At 43.6% G+C, this 26,570-nt stretch overlaps 1 protein-coding gene across 1 annotated transcript in view; it reads right to left on the reverse strand.

Annotated features, from left to right (window-relative positions):
- The window catches only part of celf6 (CUGBP Elav-like family member 6), a 137,807-nt gene that overhangs the window by 37,294 nt on the left and 73,943 nt on the right, over positions 1–26,570 (reverse strand). Inside the window, exons 3-4 of the mRNA XM_063882009.1 lie at positions 13,218–13,266; positions 3,368–3,496 (exon numbers count right to left, since the gene is read on the reverse strand). Of these exons, the coding sequence (XP_063738079.1) occupies positions 3,368–3,496; positions 13,218–13,266 (178 nt within the window). The remainder of the gene's footprint in view (positions 1–3,367; positions 3,497–13,217; positions 13,267–26,570) is intronic.

Here is a 26,570-nt window from a genome sequence, read left to right on the forward strand (position 1 = left end):
GGGCATTCAAATCATCTCAAATCTGTTGTGTAGTTATGCACAAAAGGAAAGTCAACATAACAAATTTGGCCGCAAGACAAGGAATGGGTGTTCTGGTGCCTCGATGCTTTACCAATTCAAATTATTCAAGGAGACGATAAAAATGCACCATGTTTTGTAAAAGGTTACATATTCTAACCACATGATTAGATAGTGTATCCATATGTAGGTAAGGACAGGCACTGAACTACGACAACATAAAGAGAAGTGAAATACAGTGGAACTGAAATGTGGTAATGTAGTAAAAGCCATTACATTAAACAGAAGCTATTTCTCTGAGCTTTATGGGCATCGTAGACTGAACAAGGTTCTGTTATGTCCTATTCTTATCCTTGCCTTCAGGTAGTTCATGTGTTAAATCAAGAGATACCTAATTAACAAAGTCGTGGATTAATTCTGCCCTCTTTTCATCAATGGAGTCGCACCAGGGTCTGATAACTAGACAGGCTTTTTTACTATCCCTGGTTTCTTGAGGACTGCTGTGACCTATTTAAGAAACGGTTACATATGCCCATATACATTTATGTGGTCTACATTCCCAAAGGAGTCGTTATATTTTGTTTCAACACTGAGAGGTAGGCCCAGAGGAGGGTCTGTGTCTGGTCATTCACTTCAGGAGTCAGCTTTGTTTCTCAGACAAAGAAATTAATAATTTCCCAACAAAATCAAAAGGATTGAACTGCAATACATGCAGTATGTGCACAGGGGAAAGCAATATCCCCCTTTACCTGAGGCTCTCCGTTCACATTCCAGCCATATAATAAATGAGAAACGTGGTAAATAGTAAAGGCCATGTGTTTCCTGTACTGTCAAATGTCCTCAAAGCTGTATAGATCTACAGAGGCAAACAGATAAGTCAAAGAAGCCTTTGATTCTGTCACAGCGCTCTAGCACCCTTTTACTTCGCTTGAACGCCCCTCCGGGTACAGGCTGGAAAGGTCTTCATTTGTCCAACTGAAATGCATCAGCCCACTGCGTGCCATTTGACTGCGAGTCTGTCTTTGAAGGAACAAACACATTTAACCTTTGTAGTTGAAATAATAACAGGCAGTTTGTTTCTGCACAAGCCTTTTTGTTTTTCAAGGCAAGATAACTTGTTATTGGTTCCCTAACAAGGCTATCAGATTGTGTGCCAAAATCCCAGTGACCCCAGCAGCAAAAGCCCAGCTAGAAAGACTAAACTGCAGGGCTTGGCATACACCATAAATGGCAAAGTAATGTCAAACATACAATGTCGTTGAATTTCTCTACTAGAAATTCAAGGCTGGATCCTCCCTTTTTCTGACCTAGAAAAAAGAAAGCGAAGGGACAGAGAGCCAAACATCTCCAAAGAATTGCTCCACAGCCTCATAAATTATAGTGCACATTTGAGTTTTTGAATTTGATGGCTCAGAATGCGTTGGGGGGAAAAAGAGAGATTGTATTGCTTTCAACCGAGAGGATCTGCACTGCCTTTTGAATTCCCGGGGTAATAATATGTATGCATGAATTCCATCCCGCTGGATGGGTGACATTTATAACACAACTTAATTATAGACCTAAAAGCCATCTCTCTATTTTTCCTGACAATTCAGGGCTCCATTCAACTCTGGAAGCAAGTGTTGCACTTTGAAAGTACTTTGAGGAGCAGCGCCATAGAAAGATGGATGTTAAACTTCTCGGCCTTTTTATTGGGTGAAGAGGGGTGCTGAAAAGCTTCTGAGTAGCATAAATTTACATCAACAGGGGACAAAGCCTCCATCATGGAACAGATAGCACTGTCAATTTCAAGGTCTGTCTCATTCAAATTACAGGAACCTCATCCCAAGCGAGGCGGCTGGCAAAATAATTTGCCGTAACATCCCGTAATGATTGCGTAGGACTGTTGCACAGTGAGTGATAGGACCAGATACCTATATATGAGACCTTTGTCTGGTGGTAGCTTTCATACTTAACATTGCTCTACATTTTCCTATTTCATAGCAGTGAAAACTTGAAGAATAGGTGATAATCAAGCCAGTGATAATAGAGACAAATACTAACACAGGAAACGTATGGCATGTGAAGAGAAGAAAAAGCAAAAGAGATGAGGTGCGTAGTGCAGGAGGGTGAAAAGGAGTGAAAGCGCGAATGAGGGAGAAAACTAGCTCCTGTTTGACACAGCAGCAGCGGCCTTATTTCATTCCATGTGCTGTCAATCAGCTTGAGGCATCTGAGCAGACAGGAAGAGAGGGAGCCGGAGAGACAGCAAAAGAGGAAACAAGGCACGGAGAAAGAGAGGTAGTGGGCCGGTGGGGCGACGCAGAGCAGTAGACCTGGGATTAACAGTGAGAGGAACAGATGTAGACACAGATATGCGTGTGGTTCAGTATAGCCAGTCTTTCTTTTTGATATACTCAGACGGCTTGCGAATTATCAACCCTTCTCCTTTGCCTTCCCACATATCTGTTTCACACATAGGAGAATAAATCACAGTCAACAGAGAGAAAAGGGTGGTAGAAGTTCTGAGCAATATCACCGCCGTTATCGCTTCAAATGTGGCTGTGAGACAGAGATCCATCAAAGGCTGATGGGGGATCCTCTCGCTCTCTCAGAACAATCCCACCTGCATCGCACATTTCACATCCATCTTTAATTTGTCCACGCTCTAATAACTAAATAGCACATAAGCCACTGACATGGGTGCATAAGCTGTTCCTGAATGCAGTGAAATCTGCCGTACTGTGAGTAACAGCAGCGAAACTCGGAGCCCGGCTGCTTTATTTACAGAAGGACTTTATCGTCCAATGGGGGTCTCTGGGGAGGGATGACGGGAATGTGGGAAACAAACATGATTACACCCCTTCGCTTTACACATAACAGGAAGAAGAAGGAGGTGGGGGGGGGGAAGAGAGGGGTGAGCTGAAAGACGAGGTGTTGTTTGATTTTTTTTTTACAAGCCCAGGGTGAGAGGAACGGCCGTGATGAAGATACAGCATAAGAAGAAGTTTGGGAGGGAAAGAAAAAAGGCGAGAGGAAGGAAGAGTAGTGAGAAATAAAAGGGAAGGGAAATACAGAGAGGGGTGAGAAAAGGAAAGTGGGAGGGGAGGGGGTGTCGGAGAACGGTGACAATGAGCTATGAAAGAAATGCAGGCGAGACACATAAGAGGTGCTGAATAGCTAAAGGGGAGGATGGGCTATTCAGAAGAGCAGAATGAAATGCAGACAATGCCAAAGAGATGACGAAGCATGGTTCTAAAAATGTAAGGAGCAGAAAAGAGAGGCGGCATATGAACAGACAGAAAGACAGACGGAGAGGTTTGGAGGGACAGACAGGGAAAAAAAGAGTGGGAGGTGTGTGGGCTCTGACCCTTACTGGCCCCATCAGGCCCTCGCAGGACGGTGCACTCCTCAATCTGGCCGAAGGTCTCGAACAGCCGCCGGACGTCGTCCTCGCTCTGCTGCTTGCCGAGCATTCCCACAAACAGCTTCCTGTCTTCTGGATGGGAAGAGAGGGAGGGGGAGGAAGAGGGGAGAGGAAGGAGGGAGGGTGGAAGAGAGGAGAGAACAGACAAATGCTACAGCTGATGGCACCGTTCTGCTGAGCTTTGAGGAACTTGAACTCAAACCCCCCCCACCCCCCACCACCACCACCACCACCACCATTTATCAGCAGTCTGCTGTGTAGAGACTAGGCTGCTGTTGTTGTTGTTGTTGTTGTTGTTGTAGTTGATCGTACTGTTGTGTCGTGTGCCACCCCACCCTGGTATGAGAGAGATGTATTCCTGTTTTCAAGGAGCTATTCAAGTCTACCGCAGTGACGTTTGATACAGAAGATGTTTCGAGCGCAGGTAAAGGCGGAAGATGTTTTGCACAAGGAAGCGAAATTGTTAGATCGACCGGATGCTTTAGTCACTAAGTTTAAAGAGAACATGGAACAAGAACATCGCTTCACATTTTCTCATCACTGAAGGACCGGGAATCATAATAAGAAGAGTAAACGAACAATCGGTGCAGAGAAACTCCTGGTACTTCTGGTTTCTAGTACAAGACTAAACTTTTCATCCATTTCCACCTTACGTTGACAGTCTGTAGAATATGTTGTATTGCGACAAACTTAAGGAAATCACTTCTCTTCAGTATAAAAGCGTATTTAAAATTGAAATTGAGAAAAAATACTCACGAAAACAGGTCAGGTAGACATGATTTCACACTTAACCCAGTGTTGGACGCCGTGAAATTACAGATGAAGCTTTTCTTTGTAAAGTTTTGTGGATAAATATCAGCCAAAAGTTTGCAAATCTGTCGAAAATAAAACTAAGCTGTATTCACAGTTCAGAAAAATAAATATCTTCCCGCCAAACTCTATACAACTTGTAACGAGTTAAGTAGAAAAATAAGATGCCTTTTCTGTGCAACATATCCACAGTATCTGTGAACTATGGTTTTCCCGGCCAAGTAATAGTGATGGTTGTTTGCAGAAAGCATTGCAAAACATAATACTCATGAAAGCTACAGTACAAGTCTAGTTATTATGCCTTGAGTGAATGGCAAAGCTTTCCAGTAGATCGTTCTTATTGTGATATGTGAACTCCCTGACTTCATGTTTCGCTGGCCTACTTCCCACTAGGAGAAGGTGTGAGAAGGTCTTCTTCTTAATGGCCATTCAAACATATCAAACTTTTCAAACCATTGAGTACAATGAGTTAATGGAATATCAGGGCTACATTTTGAGTAGCAGTCTGACATATTTTGTAAACTTCATCAATAATTAAGTTCAAGGGTTAGTAGTCAAGAAACGTTTTTGTGAGAAATCCTTTACAGTTCACATTCAGGTGAATCCAGTTGGATGTATCGTCTGAGCTGAGTACTGACTGTTCCCAATTTCCTGACCAATCAATTGAAGACAAATCTGTAGTGTTTCTCCTTATTACATTTAAGGGGCAGTTCCACCCACAACAATATCTTCAACATACTTCCTAAGCTCCAGAGGGGGGCACTCTGGTTCAGACGTAAGCTCTTCATACTACTAAATTTTGGCCAGCCAGAAATCTGGATATTCCTTATTAATCTTTCCAGTGGCCTGGCATTAGACAGTGCATTCATCTTCTTTACATCTTTTCCATTATGCATCTCCTATTCCGCTGTGTTGTGGAATGAAATGGCTACTAGCAAGAAACCATCGCCAGAACTGATGGAAAGTGGCAGGAAGAGGAAGAAGAGTTTATTGGAAATGACACTGTTGATCTTCACTGCGAGTCATTTGACTGGTAGGGAGCGGACGAGGAGTGGAGGGCGAGAGCATCACCTGGGCCTCGACAGATGTGACGCCTCCTGTACCTGCCAGGCCCCATTAGACGCAGCTGTTCTAAAAATAAAGCACCAGGGCTTCCTTTTTGCAGCGGGGAAATCGGATCCTATTCCTATTCCTGTAAAGTTCAAATGAGACACGTGCCTGCTTCCCCGCTTGGCCACACAAATGAGCACCTGCATAATCAATAAGGCCTTGCTGCCTTGTCTCTACTGCTGGTGTTGTAGCGGTGGTGTCAGTCCATGCTCCTGTAGTCACGCCTCACACAGCAGGAATTCTCAAGCCCACCAGCTGAGCCTGCTACTCCTGCTCATTACTTTCCCCCCACCCTTGGAGCTCCAGGGCAAAAAATCGCCACAGAGACAACCTCTTATGCTGTCCACCTTGATTTAGCAAAGCCCGTCAGTGGGACAGACATCTTGCTGTATATCGGGCTTCAACATAGGAGCTTTAAAGTCAGCTCTGAACAGGTGTTGGAGAGAAATCAGCCTGACCCCTGTCCATGGCGGTAAATGGTGGAACATGAAACGAGGCAACTGCCCATCCAGAGCTCACATGATTTTCCCCTGATCGCCCCTCCATCTTTCTGATTTTCAAAGAGGTGTCACTGTTACATTTCCAATGGGCAGAGTGCAGTTTTACAGGCCTCCTGCAGTGTGTTAATGTTTTGGGACAAAAGTCTCATCTCGGTCCTGGCCCGAGGAGATCTAATGGCGGCTTTACAAGGCTAATTAACAAGCCATGAGCGAAGTAATGAACTTTCTAAATGTGCTGGCAAACGCAAAAATAAATTACACCCCAGTGAAGGCATTAAAGGAAGTGTGAGTGTACTTGGGAGCCCTCCTTTGGGAGAGCCACAGCGAGAAAATGAATTTGGAGCTGCTATCTTTTCATTGCCTGACCGAAGAGTGTCTCAGTCGACCCACTGCATGCCCTGGCCAGAGTATAGATTGCTATTAATTAGTCCACTTTGCACCTGTCTCCAAAGCAGCTCTTGGATTTTACATGTTCTCGCTCATCTCTTGTGGCCACTTGCAAGCCACTTTAAATTGGCATTTTACGAATATGAATAAATATCTCGTAATACACCCTCCGCACCACGACTCAATGACTCCAAAGAGAAGTGGGTCGAAGAGAGACTTGCAAACACATGGATGTGCTTTTTTCAAGTGCAGTCGTGTATTTGCATTAAGAGGGGTGAGGACCTTTCTATGGAACTGTCAAGGATACAAAAGTATGACAGAACTCATTGAGCTCACTGTTTGACCCCTGGGTGCGTATCTCTCATTGAGAGGGGCTCATCTTATCCTCTAACAGAGCTGGGGCTCACAGCTGGAGAACATTTGAGCTCTACGGCACTTCTCTGCTCTCCCCTGAAGAGACCTTTGTAATGTGCACTTTTACACCTTGTAATATGTGTGTGTCTGTTAGTTATGATAATAAGCAGATACAAAGAAACAGTGGCTTAAAATGTGTTTGTGTCTGTTTGGAAAAAGGCATTTTATGCAATGTGTGTTAGGGCGATGATGAAATGAGGAGCCTTTTTGTTTTGGTCTTGTTTTATGTATGTTTGACGGTGTATGTGAGGACGTAAAGAATAAGGGCTGCAATATTAACCAACATTTGATCAAAATTGCAATAAGGACTACGGCAACATCTGGAATGTAATTCTTATATTATATTGCAGTACAGCTCCTTGTCTGGTATTGGCCCTCGTAGAAATCCGACCACGATCGTTTGAATATATTTTTAACTGATAATGTGAGTAAGGGTATATTAATAAATAACTTTCCCTTAATATCGTGATTCATATCGCAATTGCAATGTCTGTGTCCATAATCCTAATCAGTTATTTCATTTCAAAAAGCCCTAATGTTTTAGTATAGAGGCACAGTACATTGACGTCTATACACATTTATTTGGGAAGACATATGACCTTATTTTCAGGCCTTTGCCAGTGCAAACTCACTACCTTTCACACACAAGTAATCCACACGTCGTTTTGTTTCCTCATCTCCTGGCTAACCGTTGGAGCAATTGTGTTGAAAAATGGTTCCATGTCAGTCTCCAGCCATGTCCAAACTGAGGTGGCATGTGGACAGCTCCGTTTTATGAATGCAAATAAAAAAAAGGAGATCAAAAAAGTTATCAAAACACTACTGACATCTGACAATTGCTTGTCTCAGGAAACCTTTTCATTTCAGCGGCCGGTATATTAAAAATTAATGGATTTTGCACAGACGCCATATGCTGTCAAGATTGATGCTTCTCCCCGCGGAATAAAGTGCTACTTGTATAGGCTGAAGTGTATGCATATAGATTGCGCTTTCCCTTTCCTCTGATCTCCTTTTGTCTTTCTATTGCCCTCTCAGTCTCTTTCTCTTTACCCTTTATTGTCATGCCTCACTCCACTCTCCCTCTCTGCAGGGAGAGAGTCAGTTATTGACTATTTTCTTTTCAAAAGTTTCTGCTGGACATAATGGGAATATTCTCTTTAAAGAGTTTCTCTCCTGTCCTGGTAAATAATCTTTTTTGTTGTTGTTTTTCTTCCTTTTTTTTTCACGATTCTATCATTTATTGCCCGCTGGCAGCAGTCAGGGAAGCTTGCTAGTAGTAAGTGTTCAGAAAGCATGGACAGCTGCATCCAACGATAAAAGACGCCTGCTAGGCCGCTGGGTGCATTTCAAATGCAGAGTAATGTTCCAGGCAGCACAACAGAGAAGTTGTGCTTCTTATGGTCTCATTAGAAAAAGCCTGATGCTAGTGTGCTGCTGCCTGGGAGGTCCGCCACCAGACACCCTCACACATGTAGGCGTACAGACCGGGTGCACTCCATTTTCAGAATGGAACATTGACTTATTTTCCTTCATTACTGCATGTCCTTTTTGTTTAAAGACAGGACCAAAGGTGCCATCTGCTTTCAGAATAGGGTTTGGATTTTCTTAACAAATCATTTTAAACTACAGGGAATCATTTGATTTAATATTTATGAGTAAAAAAACATAACTGGATGGAAGAAGTAAGGCACCCTGTAAACCATTTTCCTACAGTACAATTTTTTTATTTCAATCATTAAAAGAAATGCTTAAACTTAATGTATAATTCAGTCTCAATATGCACCATTCATGCTGTTATTATTCTAAAATAACCTTCATTATATACGTACGATGATATCTGTTGAGCTGCCTTTCTCAACCTGCTTGCTTTTGCCATCACCAAAGATCTTCAATTACTTAATGAGCACAATTCTACTAAGAACTCACATTTAGTTTCTACCAGGCAAACAGAAGTAATTAGACCCCATCCCAGTGAAAAGTATGTGAAACCACACACTAAACCTTTCTGCTGCTGGTCCCAATCTGATGTATGCCAGTGGATTATCCGGTACAGTGAGGTAGTAAATGGAATAATCAGAGGAGAACAAACACTCAAATTGTCTGTGTATCAGGCCCGATGAGAGGATACAGGCTCTATGTTTGTAAATGCATTACATATACGGCTAAAGCTGTCATATCTGTTTACCCAGGGGAGTGTGGGACCTTTTCATACAGTATGCATACATGGTCAAAAACAACTGCAAAAAATCAAGGACATCTGTCCAAATAGTCCTTTTTCTACATTTGAAATCTCTCCTAATAGCAAGGTCAAATCGTGGCACTTTCCATTAATCCTTAAATGAATACACAGCAAAGGACACTGTTGGAACTATTTTTCCTGTCCAAGTGTCCCCATGTCAGTGTGTATTTCTCAGCACACACATATCAAACGTTGCCAGGGTTCGTCTCAACGTTTCAGAGTTTTGCACGATCGTGTCCAGAGGCACAGAGGGATCTTTTGGCTTCATTTGCATGTAAAGTGGAGCGTGCTCTTCTGTGGGCGTGAGGTGCCTCCAGACAGCCCCTCCCATGTGGCCCCGACAGACTGAGGCAGCCAGCAGCCCTCACTCTTCCCTACCTGCTGGGGTGGGGCTTGACAGCACACTGCGCAACATCTTAAGGTCCTGTCAATCTCTTTACTGCCCCGACTGGGGTCAACCTTCTGAAGAGCAGCAGGTTGGCAAGGACAAACACGACCCATTCACAAAGACTCGCCCCAGACTGACAGACAGGAATGCATGGATGAGATATTAAAAAGGCTCACACGGGGCAGCGCATGCAGGGACTTCAATGCTCCTGGCACTGTATAAGTATCCAATAAAACAAAAGTACGGGGAGCTAATAAACAAGTAGGGTAAAGAAAGAGACTGTGTGTAGACAAATGCACTCAGAGTGGCACTTTGCGAAAAAGTCGAAGTTGATGGAGGTTGCTGTGCATTTCGGGAGCGTGTTGAAACCATCTTATCAGAGTTAATAAAAGAAGAGGGTGTTGCTGGCTGACCCGTCATCTCTCTTCTCATCAGTGTGGTCTCCAGACTCACAGTAGTGGAGAGAGGAGTGGGACCTGGCTCCAAGATTGTGTTTAGATAATGGCCATCTCCAATCATAGATAATCTGGCCCCATCTTTTCTTCACAGACACAGCGGCAGACAAGGTCAGGGGGAAAAAGATTCCTGGCGAGGCGAGGAGGAGATAGGGATGGGGCGGCTCTGAGATGATTTACTGCTGAGATTCACTCAGCTGCCTCCATCACCCTCCGTTAACTTTCTCATCCTGTCGTCTCTTCCCCTCTCGCTCTTTTTGTCTTCCATCCCTCACTCTATCGCATTCCTCCATGGGCCTTGTACTGAATCCCCATCTTTCTCACTATCACTCGCTTCATCTCTCCCTTTGCACTGCCGTACCAATAAGAAACAAACTGAGGGAGGATGAGAAAGCCTAGAGATGTCTACTTTCCCTCAGTGCTGCCCCTTTTGGATTGAGGCTTGAGTTTTAAGTGGCCTTATACAGTACAAGTGGGTCTGTTCCGGCACTGACCACAGAACAAGCAGAAGACCCATGCCTCGATTGCATCTCAGAATCTCTGAGTTAAAATCGTTGTTTGATAGAATTGGGCCGCAAAGAAAAGTGCTGTTAAGAGGCATCAGATAAATGTGGACTTTGTGGGGAAGAGGTCGGCTGACTCAAGGAACAGAAATAGATTTAAAGGCTGTGAAGCTCGCCTCCCATGCTCCATTCTTTCTTGATAATCCACAGAAAATATAAAATAAGACATGAGTCACTGTATTAGACAGCCAGAAAATCAGCTCTGTGATCCACAATGGCAGCCGAGTGGCAGGATTGTGCAGCGCCGGGCCACCCCTAGTCATTTTCTGAGCTCCGGTTTTATTTCTCCTCCTGACACTCCCATATCCCCAGAGAGAGAGAGGATGTCTCTCAGGGACACCGTGAACAAAAGAGAGGCCACTGGACTCTCCAGATGGAGTAATAGGCCCTAATACCGGCACATGCACGTAATCGACACCTCAAGTTCCAATGACAGATAATTGCTGATGTCTTGGTAGTGATAAATGTGACTCCATTCCAGAGGTACAAATGTCCCCGTGCAGCCCTGGGTTTGACAATCGAAAGGCCCCACTGGGATTGGTGTACCTGACTGCTCCCAAGCCTTCTGCAGATGAATCTCTTTCTACTTTCTCTCCTTTAGACAGTCCTAGCAGGGCTGTCTGTTTTCCTTTAACCACAGGGCCTTCATAGTAAATCTCATTTCATTGTCAGCCGCGACTGTGGTTTACTTCCCCGGCCTGTGTGCTGACTTCCTGTTGCCATTAACGCTCAATATCTCTGTTGGGGCCTGTCTGCTTGGTCTTATTTCATTCTGCGCTGTGTCCTATCCTGTCTCCCCATATAGAAAGTTCATCTGACAGACTAGCCTGAGCTGTGCCAGCCTGAGAGCTCTCTGTATTTCATTCACACTGCCTGTTCATCTCCCTTCTCTTCCTGCTGAAAAAAGGGTAGTAATTGATATTGGGCCCCATCCATCCTCCCCTCTTAAGTCCAGAGATCCAATTTATCTTGGTGAGAATGCCGATTGGCTCTCGCCCAGGCCTTGTCGGTCAGACTTTGCCTGTTTTTAGATGGCCGTTAATTAAAGTGCTGCCATGACAAAAATAAGATCTACATGGGGGGGGTGTGTGTGTGGCAATAGAAATGGGCCATCTGATTCACAGTTGACCACATAAATCAGCCGAGTGGCTCAGTCTAATCTGACCTAGGCAGTCTAAATCACCACTCTGAAATGCAAGCACAGGGCAGACACAGACCGGTCCAATTAGATCCAATTCCAGCCATGTAAATCTTTAACAGGCTTAATCTGCATTAACCTCTGTGATGTTAGTCACAAATGGCTTCAGAATGATCTAGTCAATCACCATGTCATTCAGACTAAAGATGGAGGGAGGACGCTGTGCCAGAGAATCAGTGCAATGTCAAAGCACAAATCCACATTTAAATGTCACGGCTCGCTTGTGCAGGTTTACATTTTGGAGAAGATCATTCCTTTAAACAAAGTATTGAACTTGCAAACACAGTATGCCAATTCAATTCATCTTTAGATCTGGGATTTTCAAATTCTAAAACTGTTGTCTTCTCCATGAGTAATGCGCCACAAACCCGTTTAGTTGACTGGCTTATAGTTTCCTTCATTTCTGGGGATGCCTATGGGACACAATGAAGTTGTTTGATCCCATAGACACTAAACAATTGGTGACATAACTTCACACAATACACATAACATGATGTACAAACGCATTTGTTTGTTTGAGACTTTTAGAGAGTAGGAAAACGGATACTTCTATATTCTGGCTATTCTAGAGGATCGTCTAATGTCATTTTTATTTATCGTTTCATGCTAACCCGAGGATGCGCAATAATGGGGCGAAGCCTGCAACTAGTTCAGTTAGTCAACTCGAGCACCAATGATACATTCGCACATAACGCCCCTCGTCACTCTTGCAACCAACCAAACATAGTCTCCTAAATCTGGCGCTCTAGTTTAGCTGTTGGGTCCGCCTACCTCTGCCTCGCTAATGCTGCTGCCGCCACTAGTGTTTCCACGCTGCTAATGCGTTCACCTCGCTGCTGCTGCGTTCACGTTGGCGATGCTCGCCTGCCCGACCACCGCCCCAGATTCCTCCTGTAGGCTCGGGGTTAGTTATCTGATCATCACTCAGTGTTCTATGTTAATACGTGGAGTGATGAGGCCCGAGCCTAGATGCCAAACTCAAACTATATACTGCTTCTAATAAACATGTTAATGAAACACGTGAGTTGTCGGACTGAACTACTATAGTGATACTTTTTTTAAGGTATATAATTCCAGTGTAATCACGTCAAAGTACTAAAAATGACGCAAACAGTTAGATGGAGGTACTATAGGCAGATTTATACTGGTTCATGTACTATGTGTGGTTTTAAAGCAGTAACACAGGGACTGTATATAACAGACAATAGATTACTGTAAGACAAATCAACAATATTGTATACCACAAACACATTGTTTACGTCTAAATAATAATATATCCAACTTTGAAAGGCTCATGTTGTCTCTTTCCTTCATATAGTAACTAACACATTACATTAAATTTGGATAGTAGCCCTTGGGTGGGTCTGTGTGTATGTGTGGATCGTATCTCACTGCCTCTTATCTGTGTGCAGATCTCTATGGTGTTCATGGGACGGAGATCCTCCACTGCACATTGTTTTCTGTTCCCTCTCTCTGTCTCGTTTATTTCTCTCCATGTTTCTCTGTCTCGTCTTTGAACCGCTCCCAGTGACTGTGAACCTGAGACAGCCCCTCTGCTGGCACAGATGGGAAGTCAATAGAAGCAAGTGACCTATATTACGGACTACTCTACTACTCCCAGTGTGTCTCAAGTGAGAGCAGAATATTAAGGATAGAGTGTTTTGTGTGTGTGTGTGTGTGTGTGTTTTTAAGGGGTGTGTGCAACGGGGACCAGGAGAAGGTTAATTACCTCCTCGTCCTTCGCTGTCGGCTGGCTTCACCTGGATGGGCCGGTTCATCTGGAGAAAAGAAAGAGAAGGGAAATCCCAGGTTAGCACGAAAACGATAGGAGCAATATGTGAAGTGGAAGGAGAACAAGTGCAATGTGGCAGTTTTCCTGACGTGCATGTCCTGAGTTTGTCCTGCTCTGTGTGCTGAATGCAAAAATCAAACAGTGACGACGGTGTAAAAGAGATAAATCTGCGCAGTGTTTCATGCCAACGTGTTTAATTAATCCAGGGCACTGCCTCTAGAGATGCCTGAATTCCCCTCACAGTTCAGCAGAATTAGCACTTTTCAATGACGGAGCCACACTGGGTGTCAGATGGCACTTGGAGATTAATGCCATTACATCAGCCACTCCCTGCCCCACAGGGAGAGGTCCTTTCTGGCTGGCCCTTGCTCTTCCTGTCCCCTCCTGGCTCCAGACTCCCAGTCACCAGCTATATCCTGCTCATCCCTGACCCTCAGCGATCCCTCTCTCCCTGCCGCCATCCCTTCCTCCTCTCTACCCATATGCCCTGTTGCGACTCACGACCGACGTGCCAGTGGTCTGGACAGCCAACCCCTCCCTGCCCCAGCCTGCTCCTCCTGGAAGTTATTGAGAGCGACTGCACAGCATATCTTTGAAACAGCTTGTGAAAGGTTAACAGTAGGGAATCGATAAACAACCTTTGAAGAAAGTGAAAGCAAACGTCGCCAAGCTAACATAAAAAAAGCCTTTTTAGAAACTGCATGGCGTGAATAAAAACTCCCCCGGCTCTCTTTTCTCCCTTGTCTACGGTCTAATTTTTTCTCTCACTCCCCTGGAGTTTGAATATAAAAGCAGAAAAAACTCTCGACCCTGTGCCTTCACTTAAACAACAATAACATCCTTTTTGGAAAGGTAGGTGTTAAGAGCCACCCTTGAAGACCTTTGCTTATTGAGGCTTCCCACACATTTCAGATTTGGCATTTTGTTTTATTTCTGGCATGGTGTTTCCTGTCTTCAGTCAGCAGCAGGCCCATCTTTCTAACTAGGCCATGCAGACAGGTCCAACATGTGAACGCCAGTGAATGGCACACGGTACTGCCCCCTCAGATCTGTCAGCTCGGGCAGCATAGTGGCTGTCGGGCCCCCAGGCAACGCAGCACTTGACAGCAGTTGACCGGGACCAAATATAGACCTGAGACTTTGGACATGTATAGACAAGCGTATACACGGGGACACCCTGGGGACGTAATGTACGCGCCTAACAAAATGCTGTGATGCTGGAACAAAGCTTAAAGAGATGATGGCCATATCACAAAGACAAGCGAATGAAGCTGCACACACAGACATTCACACCAATACAAATAGAAATGCATACATATAAACATACTGGTCCAAAGGTGGAAGAGGTTGATGGTGTTTGACTTTGCTTATACCAACATACAGCAGTCTGTCATAACTCACTTTCAACGGGAAAGGGCTGAGGGAAAATGGAGTAGACATAGGGTCATGTTTGTTTGTGTTTAAGATTTCAATGAAGGACTGAAGGTGGGGGGGGGGCACTGAGCATCATTATTATAACATGTGTATGGCCTTAATCAGCCAGACAGGGAGAGTTTCACGTTCTATTTCTGGCTGGTTCAATATTGCACTAATTATGTTAAAAAGTTCAGATAGGGTGATGCATTGATGAATGTGAGTGTGTGTATGAGAGAATTAAGGTCAGTTGGACCGTTGTGAATACATATTGTAAGTGTGTGTGAATGTGTCATGACAGGGGGCAGAATTTGTCTCGCATAAGAAGTTTCGAGTAGCCTCAAGTCCCAAAATCCCTATCCAGTGATCAGTAGGCTTCCAGGTCTTAAATGGCCGCGATTGGTCAGGAGGCTTCATTAGTAGCCCCTGAGCCACTGCACCAACGAGAGTCATTAGACAACCCAAAAGTACACTTGGGGTTGCTAGGCAACCAGGCGGAGGTGGCCGGCAGGCAAGCAGAGCAAGGCAAGCTGGCCGTCGGTCTGTGGGCTGTTAGCCAACCAATCGGCACTCCTTTCTTTCTTCTTTTTTATTATCTTTTACTTGGTCCAAGGAGGTCATAGTGAGAGGGGAGGAAAAAAAAAGATTTCTTAACTCCCACCTTCCAGCATGTCCCACTTTCATGTCCCTTTTCAGTGACTGTGACAATGAGTTTTCAGAGCGAGTCTGCTGCAACGTCTGCTCCAGCTTCCTGCCAAATTATGGAGTTCAGCTCCATGCCAAACTATGGGGAAGTGAGTAGCGCTCACATGCAAATGGCAGGAGGTCTGCTTCTTTAAACTCCTTTACAGTGTCCTCTACGTACACTTTCTTGTGCAAACAGAGGAAATGTTTCTAGCACACACACACACACACACACACACACACACACACACCTACTGCACGGAAATATTAAAGATGACTTCTTTTGTCGCTCTTGCTTGCTCACTCTCTCACTGTCATACGCACACACACACATACACACACACAAACACACACCGAGGCACAAAAAGTCTAGGGGCTCAATAACAGCAGGTGGCTTAGGTGACATTTTAATCCCTTATTACTGAGTGCAGGATTAGCCAACAGATCAAGGCAGAGTTAATTATACGAATTCATCAGAGGCTGGGCGAAGAGGCAGCCTGCTTTCCCCTAGGGCCAGGACCCACACCCACCCCCTACACCACCACCCACCCTTTGCCTACACACTTACAAACACACACATTAAGAACGTGGACAGTTACACCGTGAGTGAGAAGCTACCGTAGCTAGTTCCTTTTAGCATTGCAGCGGCAGGAAGCTACAGTGGAGCCTCAACAGATGTTGTAAGAAAAATGACAACCTTCCCATTGGGCCCCGCAAAATGAACTGCCTACATTGGAGAGAGGCACTACAGGTTTTTTTATTTATCCTATAGCCGTGTGGCTGCTGAGGCTGAAAGGAGTTCAACATCCCCCCGTCTTGCTTTATCTTTGTCTCTCACTGCCCCTTTGGCCTCCAAAACCAATATGCTTCCCACCACAGCCCCTTAATGGGTTGATCAATGCTGACAAATAGGCAGCTCATGCTGTCTTGCCTGGGAACTCACAGCTCTGTGCCTGTGTGCTGCTGCACTTAGAAGGGCCATCTCTCTTTCTCCTCATCTCTCCTTTTTTTCCCCCATCTTTATCTTTCTTTCACCGTCCATATTTCCCCTTCCTTCATGCTCTATTTCCTTTATGTCTATACATTCATTTTTCTTTGCTCTAATCTCTAGAGGCAAATCTATACTTTTCATTCTGTAATGATGACTAAAAGTCATTGGCGGGGTGCAAGGCCAACCGTGTGGAAGAGATGAACTTGCTTACATTTTCCATGAAAGGTGTGTGTGTGTTTCAGAGTGTATGTTTGTTGTGTGTCCATTTCAGTCCAACTTTCTTTTGGTCAGTCTGATTGATAGCAGTGTAGAGAAAGAGAGAGCGAAAGACAGCGCTGGCCTTTGACCGTGTTAGAACATGTTCTGTGAAAACCACTGCTCACAAAGCAAGCAAGAGGAAATGCTTTGCTAGAAAAATGTTCTCCAAGAACTTTGACACAAGCAGCTGTACTTTGGCTGTAGCTGTTACTTTTTTCTTTGTAAACGACTAGTAAAATCCGATGTAAAGCCAAACTTTTTTGTCTTCAAAAGACTGATTGGACAAAATAAATAACACCTGTGGGAAGATTCTGATTCTAAAGTCTGAGTACATTTATTTTGTTCTTAATGCATGCCAATTATTAGCTGTTTTCTCATCTTAACATGCCAAGATCATTTAGATGTCATGCTCAAGTATGATAGCTATGTAAAAATACTCAATACATACTAATTTGTTGGTCAGAAATAACTTATTGGGTTATTAAGTTGGATGTCTTCTGGGTAGATACTTGGTTAAATGAGCACTGAGCTAAACACAAGGAAGGTTACATGTGCAGTAAATGTCAAGTCATTCAGAAGAAGACATTGAGCTAAATGCATACAATATAGAAACAAAAGGTTCCTCCATCCAATACAAGCTCATTATATTAATTCTTCCTACTGTTTAAAGCGACCCAGTTAATCGTCTTTCACAATTTACGCCCCTAACGGATGTCCAAGTACCTTAATGTGTCCGTTTTATTTCAGCTGTTGTAATGCATCGTGCACATTGCAAGTGTCACATTGCCCTTCTGGTTTCACTTAGTTTATTATACTGAGGAAATTAATAAAGTTGGACTCATCTAGTTTTGGCTACATCACCCTGCAACAAACAAAGCCACTTCTGCCAAAACTGTGATTGAGTATATTTGAGCCCCACATAAACTCCCAATTCCCCCAAAATAATCCTGTTTACATGACTTCCCCCTCAGAGAATTGTGAATTTTCTTTTTCAACTCCAAAATAAATAACTTGTTTCCTGACATGCCACTGTCAAATTTAACTAACACTTTTTTTTATCACGTCTGTGCTCAAACATATCATGTTGTTTACCACAGCAGATCAAGCTGTGCTGCAATTTGAAATGCATTGAACATAGAGTACAATACTACATTTGCAAAACCTGTGTTGGATGCAGTGCTACATGCTGCTTTTGCCCACTGTGACCCAGGGATTGGTGGGAACTCATGCTGTGAGTATTTTAATATAGTGAAAAAAGTTCCCTTCGATTTCTTATCAAAGCTAAGCTAACTGAACACAATTATTCCACTTTTTATTATTTTATTAATATCTTTTCACAGTAAAAAGTTGCCCATAAATAACATTATAGAACATATACAAATGCTACCAGTTGAGCTGGATTTGCTGCCATCTTTTCAAGTCATCTGGTAGCATTGTCTTGATCAGCCATCCATTGTTTCACGCCTTTCATCATTATTCTGCAGTTTCGCCGTCAGTGAAGTCATTGGAGCTGTTGATGCCATTTACAGCCTTTTAAGCTCAATTAAAGATGTTAAGCGCCGGCTGGCTTTCTTGGAGAGCCGACTTGGAGCCGGTGGCGATGGCTGAGATCGAAAAGCTTCATTCCAAACGCAGATATAAGGACGCTTAGACACTAACCTTTGACCATTACAGAGCCAATAGAAGTGCCCTGACCCCTGTCATTATTATCAGTGCCTCGGAGCTTTGGGGAATTAAGAGGAATCTTCTGCTTTATTGAATGGAATTGGCATTTCTGTCAATATGTGTTTTAAAGTGTCATTGTGATCCTTTTAATTGGTTTAAGTGTTTTTTATTTGAGGTAAATTGTTTTTTCAAGCCTGTTTTGCACCAGCACGGACAAGGGGACATTTCAAATGCCAGCAGAGGGATAAATTCCTTTCTAAAATAAAACTTTAAAATTCATTTTTACTCTGGAAAAATTCAGGTAATACAAAACAACAACAGCATTTTGATGTACTACCATCTCTGCAGGTCAATCCCGGAGGCAAACAAGCTCCCAGATCTTGCACAGCCTGTACTGTACCAGCCCAAATTACTCCTTCCATCACCCATCGCTCACACGTCAGGACATCCTGCCCCTCATCTCGGTGTGGAAGAGAAACAGGGCCAGCGCAGCGGGAATGAGTCTTTCTCTCAAATTGGTGTGCGAGTTCACAGCAGCCTCCCTGTGAGGCCAGCGAGTCAGGAGAGGTGGAGTGTGTGTTGGATGAGATGGGTTAAAGCAGGAGTGATCACACACTGCCTGTCTCCCTTCGAAAAACACATGAAGGAAGACTGTGTCTGCCTCATTGCGAGGAAGAGGGAGAAGGGGCGCTGACAGCTCAACAGAGGGTGGCTGCTGGTGATATGCGGCCTATATTTAGCTCTGAGCCTCACTTCCTATTTAAAGAAAAGGTACTTGGGGTCTGTTTGGGAATGGGGGCATAACAATATAGCTCGTCACCAGCTAACACAGTTTCCCCTGGTGTGATGCTGCAGCGTCATAGGGGAGCGTCTCTGTGTTTGCGTTTTGTCTTTGTAATCTCTCCATAATTACCTGGCAATTGATTCCCCCTGGAGGCGGATTTTGGCTTTTAATTTATCTCTCTGATTCCGGTATTGGCTCTCTGGTCCTCTGAGAGTGGAGGAGAGCATCTGAAGCGATCCAAACCGCCGCACCCTGCTCGACCTACTCCAAATTTAGTCTTGGACTTTCTATTTTTATTTTTGTACCGGTGCCCAGCAGGCCTCCGTTCGAGGTGGGAACAGTGGAAGTCTGAGACAGAAAGTGGATGAGAAATCGAGCCATCATGTTATCCTCTGCTCCATAAAGTCTCTGTTCTTCCTCTGACTGTAAATGGATTGCTGCGTAGATCACTGCAACCAGTGGCCATTGCACTATATTACATTTATTGCACCTTTTTTCCGCCCTATCTCCCCTCCCTCCTCCTTCCATGAATATGAAGGGGGAGGGGGGTGTTGAAAGAAGGACAGAGGGAGTCAGGGTATAGGTGCATCAGGGGGAGGAGGGGGGTGACAATTCGACACAGTGAGACAAGACTAACAAATTAGTCAAAGTGACAGGGAGTTTTATGAGGTCTGCTCTTGTGGGGCGACTGCTGCTCCCTCCTCTCTCTCTCTCGTTCTCTGGGCCGTAGGGACACTGTGTGTGTGTGTGTGTGTGTGTGTGTGTGTGTGTGTGTGTGTGTGTGTGTGTGTGTGTGTGTGTGTGTGTGTGTGTGTGTGTGTGTGTGTGTGTGTGTGTGTGTGTGTGTGTGTGTGTGTGTGTGTGTGTGTGTGTGTGTGTGTGTGTGTGTGTGTGTGTGTGTGTGTGTGTGTGTGTGTGTTACATATTTCCGCATTTGAAAAGTAGAAGGGTGAAAGAAGTGGAGGAGTGAGGAAGGAGAAAGGTGCAGCAGGCAAATGTAAGGCAGAAAAACTGAAAAGTGAGAAATAATAGATTTAAGAGGCTCAGCGATTAGGAAAGATGAAGGCAGAGGTTCTACTTTTCTCTGACGTCTGCTTTTTTAATTTTTCATGCTGTGATGTAACAGCCACTCTTACTATTTTGGTTTTCTTCAGTCATAACATGCTGTAAAGGGAAGGAACAGAGTCAGAATTTATCGAGTAGAAAACGGGAATCTACAAGTACGTGGATGCCCCTGTGATTTAATTACTATGATGTTGGAAAGTAGGTTTGCTTTTGTCACTCTAAAGTGAGCCAACAAGCTGGTGACTTTGACTGAGTCAATTGTGCAATACTCAAGTCTAAATAATACACTAATGGATGTCTATCTTTTCGTAGTGTTCGCTACCAGGATGTCATTGTGAGGAATTAGAATTGAAGGTGTGGAATTGATCATTTTTAAACCAAACATGTTATTCTGCACTGGCCAGAAAAATACCCCATATATTTTGAAAAAACTCTCTCTACTATTAAAAATGGCCATGTTTGTCCAGCTTTATTATTACAAGCTTTGTAATGAGACATAGTTTTGAAAACATTGCTGAAAGCTGAAGGACACCATCATTGCAGAAGAGTATAGTTCACATTTCTTATATAAATTCACCATCCTCTTATGCAACTGCATGTAACTACGAAACAGGCAGGGGGCTGACTGGCAGGTCACCAATGGAGAATATCTGCTAATATTTCAGGAGTAAAAGGAGTATATGTACTGTTTCACTGGGTCTTTGCAAAAGCAAAAAATATTGAAAGAAGTTTGTAATAGAATATACAATTCCAATGCAAACATCCAAACACACAAGGTTAAATTCCCTGGTTCAAGCCCAGCAGACGCAACAAAATACTGAGCAGGAATCGCAACAATAACCCGGTGCCTCCCCAGCAGCATCTATCACTCTGCAAGGCAACAGTACAAATGTTTCTGAGCCAGGCCGGGAAAACAGCTAAAGTGGCTCACGCTATGAAAAAGAAGTGAGAGAATAATAATAAGTGGAGGGTAATGACACACCATGCATCCGTCAGATTTATGAGTGTATATCCTGCTCTGCTCCTCTCGTATACCTGCCGGGCCGGGTCTGCGCTGCAGCCCGAACGCAGCACAATGCTGATGAGAGGAGTCAGCGGTGAGCAATCACAGAGCACAGAGAGAGGGGAGAATGGAGCGGGGCTCGCTCTGCTATGGCCAATGACAACATCCAACAATTGAGCACTAAAGACCCAGAGCACACATAAATACTAACAGACGTGTCAAAATGGCCTCCAAAAAGGCACAGGATCACAGAGAGGCATAAAACAAACTGGCAACAAGAATAGGCCGCCATTATGGAGCCTAGAGGCAATGGTATGAATATATGTATATACAAAGTGTATTTATTTAATCATCATAATGCTTAAAAATGTATGGAGGCGTTGTTCTGTGTATGCTAGACTGTTAATTGGGATCCTGAAAGATGCAACAACGCTATAATTTCAGTTCAGAACTTTTTTGTCTTATTTGATCGACCACATTTCCAGTTTTGCTTATGTATAAGGTAGCATCGCTTCAGAGAAAACAAAAAGACAGCCATGATTACAAATGCATATTTCAAAGTGTTATAAGAAGTAAATCATGCATTTTTAAAATGTTTGTTTGGGCTTTAGGATACATATTCTGTATCAACCGATTCTGAAAAGTGGTAAATGTAAATAAAACTTCATTGTTTACAAAGGGAAGTCCACACAGTTTTTGTAATGTAGCCAGAGGCTGATGAATTAAACAGCATATTGTTTATAGAGGGTTTATCTTGGGTCAGATTCACTGCTTTTATGGCTTTTTAGTGCATGAATATTGAGAGTAGTCTTCTTTATCTTTATCATAGTGAGTGAAGTTTGACACTTGATTGCCAGTCAGGGGTTATGTTTTTAGATTTGTTTTACCGTTTCACTAATACACAATATTTTTAAAGAGTGAAAATGCAGCAACACTCACACAGCTTTACTTTTAGTACAATACAACACTGATACTTTATATACACGCACATGTTAAACACAACATACTTGCTTTTACACATTTAGCATTATAAACACATCAAGCTGTCTTAAAGTACCTGTTTTTCTTCTGTGTTTTAACAAAATGTTCTCATTTCGGTTTTGTATATATCCTTTGATTACATCTTAGTTCTGGAAATTGATTGGATTGGATCTTGTAACATGTTAGCGGAGGAACATTTTGGGTATTTGGGATTGATTGGATTTGGTTTGAGATATAATCTCACGCCATACTCGCACACAGGCTGCTGATCATGTGTTACATTTAACCATCACATCATGAACACACAACGGAACAATAAAGCTGTAAACACACACACTTACCAGCTGCTGATAGTAATGGAAGACACGAGAATGAAGATGCCCATCAAACAAACATCACAGTTAAATGGTGTCATAAATACACACGGCAGAACAAACACAGAAATAAAATGATAATTCTTATGGAACAGAAGATGTGTTTTCGTAATGAGCAATAGAGGACTGTTTATTACACTAACAAATGCACGCATGTGGATAAGTAAGCACATGGAGACACTCGCATACATTCACACACTCTTACACATGCCGGCAAACTCGTGCAGAGATGCCTTTAGACACATGCTCACACACACGCACACAGCCCTGCAAGTGTTGCGCCAAGACGCCGTTAGCTCAGAAGGCTGTTTGTGAAAATGATCACATCAATCGAAGTGATAGATAAAAGACTGGGAGCAATTGATAAAGTGCCACAATTATTTGGAAGATGAATGGCTGAATTTGCTTTTGAAATTGGACTGGATCTCAGTGCAATGGAACAGAACTCATCATCATCAATGAGCCCGCCATTAGATTGCTTTCTGTCACAGCCCAATATTAGCCCGGACAATTGGATCCATCTGCCAAATGGGATCAAATAGACCTACTCACGCAACATCAGAGGTGATATATAGTGACCATGTGTAAAACATATTACATCGCCGATGCACAATACATCACTGTGCACATTGTTGTGTTTGCTTGGGTTTGCCGTCACCATGGATGAGTACGCTCAATTGAAATGATTTGAGATACATTAAAGGAACACAGTATGACATAGAGCAAAATGATAGTGCTAGCTATGCAAGAAGGGAGGAAAAAAGCATGATGCTTTAATGCCACAAATGAACCCATCAATCCATATAATGCGCGTGAGACGATTGTAAAGGAAAGGTATGGTGTGAATAGCTGGAGATGGATGTGCAGTTACTGTTAAGGCGGGTTTTAACAGAAGGAACAGATGAATCATTTCCTCACATCTTCCAACAACACTTCTTTTATTATCATTATTTAAAAGAATATTTGCAAACTTGCAACTCATAAAACCTGCACTATCGTATCACATAATTTATTTAAGCCTATAAATCCTTTGGCTTTTTCAGTTGTACGCCTCCTAATGATGCATTGGTTAACACAGCCTGAATATTTGAGCCACATAAAAATGGTAATAGATTAAACCAGGGGAGTGTATGGGGCTGCTGTGTGTGTGGGTGTGTATGTATGTGTGTCGCTGTGTGAGTGTGTGAGCGGAGCTATCAGTAAAGAAGTATTATGGCAGCTTACACAGGCCTTAGCAAACAGAAGGAAGCATCCGAAAGCATTGCATCTTCCCCTGCGTACACATGCACAAAGCAACAGAAGAGGGACAAACGCAGCAGGGGTTTGGAGGGAAACAGAATAAGTTATGTATTGTGCTTGCAGGGCGGTGGGTAAATGGGCCACTATTGAGGGAGAGGAAGCCTGAAAGATTGTTTATGGCCACAGATATGCCCAAAGAAAACATCTTTGCTCCTAAAATGTGTTATTTAAGTATTCTGTCTGGTGTCTGCGGGTATTCACAGTATGGCATACTGTATACTACATTTCATTTACATGCACTACACTGCTGAGAGTATGAGTCTGTAAACCTAGAAATTGGGTCCTGGTTCCCTTATCAGGAAGTCAAGTCATAAGAGGCCTTATTATGCTTTTGGGTTTTTGTGTATGTAAATGGTCTGCAAAAGCTCAAGTTCCCGCCAGAGGGAGTTTCTCTCCCACTCCCTCTCTCCCCCCAGTGGAACACTAATTGTAATCAAACCAAATACAGGTAAACTCATCTTGTGACGGGTGGTGATGTTTATGTGATGCAACCATGGTGTAGTTTGTTTATAGCCTGATATCTTTCTTGCTGGTTATGATTGAATTGTTCTGCTTCAAAAATCATAAAAGTGGAGATTATCTTGCTGAACAAAACCTGTAGGTATCGTAATCTTTTTCTTTGCCTCGTTGCTTAGTTTGCAATTAAATCCAAAACGACGGGAAAAATCCCATTGGCTTATTGTAATGGAAACCAAAGTGATGCCAACTTCCAGATTTGCCTATAAAAGGCATCAGTGAGGATGTCAGTGAGTAGTTTGTGTCTTTATTTGCTGTAATTTCTTGAAATTGTTTCTTATGCGCTTGGACATGATTGTGTGGTATTAATTTCTCTTTCATTACAATACATTGTGTTCTACAGTGTTCAAGGAGAATGCTGACTCTCTGTCTGAAGCAGTGACAGGCCAAACCTAACTGGAATGTAATTAAACTCCTCCAAACACAGACATACATTCAAACGCCTACACTGTACCTTTTTCCTCCCGCATTTGCAATAAAGGAACATTTCCCGCTTGCCTGTGTGGGAGTATGTGTACACTTCATTCTGATATACCCTTCACAATTACGTCTTTTTTCTCATTGTCTCTGTCAAACTCGCAAGCACGCAAAAATGTCGGACAGATAGGTATGAATGCGCACGTGCACTCGGAACCACACAACACACTGTTCCTGTGCGCTCAGTGTCTGGGGGAGCCCTGCAGGGACCTGTGCTGTCAGGGAGCAGACCACAGAGTGTCCCTGGTTCCTGCTCCACCTGCTGTGACAGCTAATTAAGCCTGGCCACAGAAGCTGGCCTGTCTGGGTGCTGGAGTGGGTGTCGTGGCATGGCATGGCAGGGCATGGCTCTGGATGGCATGGGGATAGCTTGGCCAGCTGATGAGGTGCCCTGCCATGTTGTCCGGGGACACGCTTAACCCGGGAACACCCACGACCACAGTCTCGTCTTCGTTAGGCTCCCCTTCAGTCATTAATTACACTCACACACTTCTATTAGTCCTCCATTTAGGCTAATCAACAAGCAGGGCCCTCTGCTGACATCATTAGCTCTCTTAACAAGCAGCAGCATTTGGGGAGGGGCCCTTCAGAGCCGTTTGTGAACATTAACTCTTCCCCCGGCAGTAATGAGCCACCCTTATCTTGTGGACCACCTCAGGGCCTTTTGTCCTGCTCCTGTTGTCCTACACCCCCCAGCATGTTCTTCTTGCACCTCTGTCATTAGGAGACCGCAGCAGCTAGCACCAAAGCTGTCGTCGCTCCAGGCCGACAAGGAAGCTTAAATAGCATGGCAGGAAGTTAACACTGCAACGGGGGCAATGTATATTTTGGGAGGGTTGGGGATCAAAGGCGCTGAGGAAATGGGATGAGACAGGACAGTCTAAGCCCTTTGGGTATGTGTGTGTTTCCTTGAGTGTGTGTGTGACTCATATTAGATATGAGAAAAGGAAACACAGGTTGGAGATGGTGACAGGGAGCGCAGCCGCTTGGCTGGACCAGCGGGGAGCATGAGGAAGGGAGAGCGGCCCCCTGAGCGGCTGCACAAACTCCTGGGGTGTGAGCTGCTGTTTGTATGCTAAATTAAAAACACAAATGCACACACACACAAACACATGAATACACAAACAAATAGACAAAGTGCCAGTTTTACCTCAAGAAATAAACATTGGTAACTTATGTTGTGAATTCTTGGCAGTCACACTTGCACACCCAGGCATATAAACACACATAAGCACACACACCTAGTCCTTAATTTTCACAAATGCACACATACAGTATGTGTCCCTTCCATTAAAAATAGACATGTTTGTTTGCATCAATGTTGCTCATTATATGGTAATCGGCAACCTCCACATAGTGCCACCTTTCACATACATTCAGACATGAACACACATTTACATTTTTTTTTTGCCAATTTGTATTTGTGAGAAATACCTGCCACCTCCCACTCAATGCACATGTTTCCCCTTACAGTATGTGACTAATGCTTCATAAATCAGCTGAAACATTCACAAATGTGTGCATATGTTGTCCACGTTGAAGGCAGGTGAATGAATCACCTTGAACATGTAGGAAAGGTGCATTTTATGAGGCAGACGTGTGGAAGATTTTGGCACAGTTTTGCTTCCAAACACAAAAACTGTTCTCATTACTTTAGCTTCAAGCTCTTTTTCTCAGGGTTCCCATCCGCTTGCTGCCACTGTTTGAAATTGTCTAACACACTGTTTGTATGTTTAAATGAAAGCCCTGGAAGCGCTGCTCTGTGCTTCAACGTTGAAGT

The sequence above is a fragment of the Eleginops maclovinus genome, chromosome 4, assembly GCF_036324505.1.
Source record: "Eleginops maclovinus isolate JMC-PN-2008 ecotype Puerto Natales chromosome 4, JC_Emac_rtc_rv5, whole genome shotgun sequence".
In the NCBI taxonomy this organism is placed as follows: domain Eukaryota; kingdom Metazoa; phylum Chordata; class Actinopteri; order Perciformes; family Eleginopidae; genus Eleginops; species Eleginops maclovinus.